The 4552-nt window shown below is 33.5% G+C and overlaps 1 protein-coding gene across 1 annotated transcript in view; it reads right to left on the bottom strand.

Moving 5' to 3' along the window:
• Nucleotides 1-2260: 2260 nt before the first annotated feature.
• Nucleotides 2261-4552, bottom strand: part of LOC110024526 (polyadenylate-binding protein RBP47B') — a 32643-nt gene continuing 30351 nt past the window's right edge. Inside the window, exon 8 of the mRNA XM_020724545.1 lies at nucleotides 2261-2646. Coding sequence (XP_020580204.1) covers nucleotides 2556-2646 — 91 coding nt within the window. The 3' untranslated portion in view covers nucleotides 2261-2555. The remainder of the gene's footprint in view (nucleotides 2647-4552) is intronic.

Here is a 4552-nt window from a genome sequence, read left to right as displayed (position 1 = left end):
CATAGCTCACACAGTTGGCAACTCCGACCTCTATTACTTACGGGCATCATTACAGCTCACCACTACGACATATGTAACTCATAGCTCTTGCATCTCCCAACACCGACCTCTGCAGCCTTTGAATGTCATTACAGCTCACCAATACAGGTTACATGATCAATAATGGTCTACGTGGCTCACAGCCCATGAAGCTCTCAACTCTATGTTCTACGGCATACATATGTGATTGTAGTTCACACTACGGCCTATGTGGCTCACAGCTCCTGCAATTCTCAACTTTGACCTCTATGACATATTGGCATCATTGCAGCTCACCACTACGGCCTACCTACATGGTCCATAGCTTATGCAACTCCAAATTCTGACCTCTATGGCATATGAATGTTATTCCATCTCCCAACTCTAGCCTTGGCCTACAGATATTATCGAGCTCACCATTATGACCTAGGTGACCAATTGCGGCCTAAGTGACTCAAAACTCACACAGATCTCAACTCTTGTCTTTATCTCTTACGAATGCCCTTGCAACTTGTCACTACGACCTATGTGACCAACTATAGTGTATGTGATTCATAGCTCACACTGCTCCTAACTTCGGTTTCAAAGCCCTGTGGACGTTATTCTAACTCACCACCACGGCCTACATGACCAACTGTGATCTACATGACACAAATCATGCAGATCCCAACTCCGACCTATGTGGTCTACATATGTTATTATAACTCCCTTCCATGACCAACATGACCAATTTTTGTTATTACATCCTCCATTTATGTTCTTTGTCGTCGGTAGATGCTCCTAAAGTTACAACCAACAATCTTTGTCACCAACTATTATCACACCTTCCAACTATGACCTATACAACAAGCTAGTGTTATAACCACCCCTTACAATATTTACTGTTGAAAACTGCCTCCAAAGTAATAGACTATGACCTTTATGGTCTGTTACGACTATTGTTGCTAAAATATCATTGTACATCAATTTTGTAATTATGTCTTCCCTAATTCAAAAGAAAAGCCTATGCACTCATAATTACAGTGTATTACTTCAACTGGAAAGTGTGTTCCACATAAAAATCTTGATGTCTCCTCTCGTTAATTTTCTTTTAACTATATGTGTTGAATCTCATACTACACTAAGATACTAATTTATTATTATACCGCTGTGAATTTTTCAGCATTCAACTTAGTGATTCTCGACATTGGAATAATGCTCTATGATTCATTTTATTTCCAACCAATTCAGTCTAATAAACCCACCGCTGTGAATTTTTCAGCATTCAACTTAGTGATTTTCGACATTGGAATAATGCCTATGATTTGAACTCTTTTTTTCTTTGGGCGCAATGGTAGACACTTAATCTGATCTCTTATGATTCTTCATTTTATTTCCAGCCAATTCAGTCTAATAAACCCAACATATAAAAAGTAACATATAAAAACCCACTTTTTCTAAATCCTTTTGGTTTATTTTACTTCACCTATGATAACTTTTTAGTCCTTCGGCCTTTCACTTTCTTTGATTTCTTGAGACTTTCTTTGTTAGGAGACTATTTGTGTCCTTAATAGCATTCCCTTGTAAGTATGATTAATCATGATCATTCAATTCAACAACTTGTCTAATCTCTACACCATAAGATCACTTCAAGACTCATAAAGGGTTCCATAAGCTCAAATCTGATGGATCACTTCAAGACTCGCAATCATTTTTAACATGTGCTTTTACTAACATAGATAAATTTTCAAATATAAAAATATATTAAAAAAACTTAAATAATAGTTTGAAAAAACAAATCAATCAACCATTATTTATTTATTTTTTAATCAAATTATTAATAAGCTACTTTAATGCTCCTAATATTAAATGATCATATATTGAGCTTCACAAACTTAATCGAATTTATATGATCACTGCATGGATCTGAAACAGTTCATAAAGTTCATTAATTCAATTTTCAGAATCCCATATAAAAGAATTAAATGACCACAAAAGACTCTAAGAAGATTTACCACTCATAATTCCTATGTAATTACACATTTAACACCCAAGCTCCAATTTTTATATATATACCACCTTACTTTAGAATGGAAGATAAATTTCATTAAAAGAAAAATTAAATAGTGACATTGGTGGTATAAATGTAATAGTAAGTTTAGATGTTAGATATGTGAATACATAGCAATTGGGTGGTATGTATGTAAATGCCCCAAAATTCTAATTACATTTGAAGCTCACAGATTCAACAAAACTTTTTCAAACACCAATCTGAGAATTATGTACCACCCTCAACCCAGACAAATGCCAATTTGTAATACGAAAAAGTTGAGCTGGTGGTTGAGTTCATCAACCATAAGGTCACATTTCCATGAAACCGCCAATCAAAAAAAGTATTTACATTGTGTTATTGAGAAATTCTGTACTGTGCCCTCAGCCCACAGAAATGTCAAGATCTAACAAGAAATAGGAAAAGAAATTTAAAGAGCAAAAGTAGGTCAACCAACAAAAGGTCAACGTTTGATAAGGAATTGAAGGTGGGGGAAGAGAATGCAAAGCTATGTCTGTTGAGATAGTGATGAGTTTCTCAACCATAAGGTCCGTCCCAATATGACATTTCCATGAACAGCAAAGTAAGCAGAATTTAACCTGAAATGATTGAAATTTGCAATTAAAATATATTATGAAAAGGAAACAGGATCAGAATATTCCCCTGATGTTTTCAGGTGTGTTCATTTCAGTCCTAGTTCTTTTTTTTATAAGGAATATTTACATAAATACCACTCAATTCTTATGTATTTACATATTTAACACCTAAACTTCATTTTTTTTTGCATATATGCCATCTTACCTATGCATGCAAAGGTGTATTTCACATTTTAAAAGTTAAAATAGTGGTGTTTTTTTATGTTACGTGAAAGAATTGGGTAGTATAAATGTAAATACATATGAATGGAGTGGTATGTATGTAAATGCCCCTTTTTTAAATGGTTCAATTTTAGTGCCTCAGCCCATTAAACCTGAACCAATTTAATTCTACCACAATTTCGTCCTTTCTTTAGACAGTAATTGGATAAGAGAAGCTTTTCATGAGAGAAATCATAATTTATAGGATCTGAAGCTATAAAATGAAAGTATTGCCTCAGCCCATTAAACCTGAACCAATTTAATTCTGCCACAACTTCGTCCTTTCTTTAGACAGTAATTGGATATGGGAAGCTTTTCATGAGAGAAATCAGAATTTTTAGGATTTGAAGCTAAAAAATGAAAGTACGGCTGAAGATAAAATAAGATACTTAACTTGTCAGCACTGGGAATGACTAAAGGATCATAAGTTTCTTCTCTGTGTTCCAAGGTAGGAACTGCAACTGTCATGGATACCATATCCGATGCACTTTCAGCCTGAATTGAAATAAAAACAAAATAAGTACTTCATTGATATAAAATAAAAAATAAGCATGTACATAAATAGCTCGCAATTCTTCTGTATTTACATATCTCACACACATATCTTCACATTTACCTGCATACCACTCAATTCTTTCCTCTCACATCAAAACTATCACTAATTATCACCGTTCACAAGTCAAATCCATCTTTTCATGCATACGTAAAGTGAGAGTTTTGGTGTGAGATAAATATATACATAAGAATTCCATCTTATGTACGTAAATTTACCGATAAGAAACGGCATGATCGTCGACAATATAGTTAGATGGCATCACTGGAGCATTTGTAATTAAAAAAAAAAGTGAGCACAGAAATTGGCACAATAATACACCCTAATCTTCATTAGTACTCGTATCTACTGAAGTTCCCTGTCTTATAACAGTCAACTCCAGCCTAGACCAGGCTCAAGCCGGTTGTACGTTGACTTTGGCCCCGTGAATGAACTCGGCTATGCACAAGATTTAAAATAAGATTAGATTTGATATGTAATTGTTTTGGATTTTGACTAAGGTAACAAAAAAATTTGCTTAAGGGATTAATAATTACTAATTAACTATAAGAAACTAAATAAAAAGAGTAAAAAATGTTTTTATAAAGATTGACAGATGGGCAAAAAAAGAGAGTTTGACCACGCAACAAGAGCAGTAATTAGGGATGTATGTTTTATGAAAAAAGAAAAATAATCAAAATAAAAAATTAACTATTAATGGGATGGTGAAATTTGAAATACGGAAAAATTTATCTTTTAGAAAAACTTGTTGAGATAAATTAAGATTCTTTAGTTAATCAAAATTTAACGTAGGACAGTATGACTGGTTTCATAAAAAGATTGTCATAAAAGTTATAAAAGAGATGGATCATATGCTGATAAGGACTTGTTTTTAGGGTGAGGTGCTAAATATTACCAAGGACAATAATATGGTTTTAAAAATTATCAAAAATTGAATATTACTAGACTTGCAATGATTATGAGAAAGGTAGATATTTATAAAGAGTGTGGAGAGCTAAAACCAAAAAATATTATTTTCTGCGATTAATATGGCTGGTTTGAGAATACTCTCATTGCCACGTCCTAAGCCCCGGATATTAAAAGTAGAGAGTTGTG

The sequence above is a fragment of the Phalaenopsis equestris genome, unplaced genomic scaffold, assembly GCF_001263595.1.
Source record: "Phalaenopsis equestris unplaced genomic scaffold, ASM126359v1 Scaffold000258, whole genome shotgun sequence".
In the NCBI taxonomy this organism is placed as follows: domain Eukaryota; kingdom Viridiplantae; phylum Streptophyta; class Magnoliopsida; order Asparagales; family Orchidaceae; genus Phalaenopsis; species Phalaenopsis equestris.
This window is presented reverse-complemented; position numbering and strand designations above follow the sequence as displayed.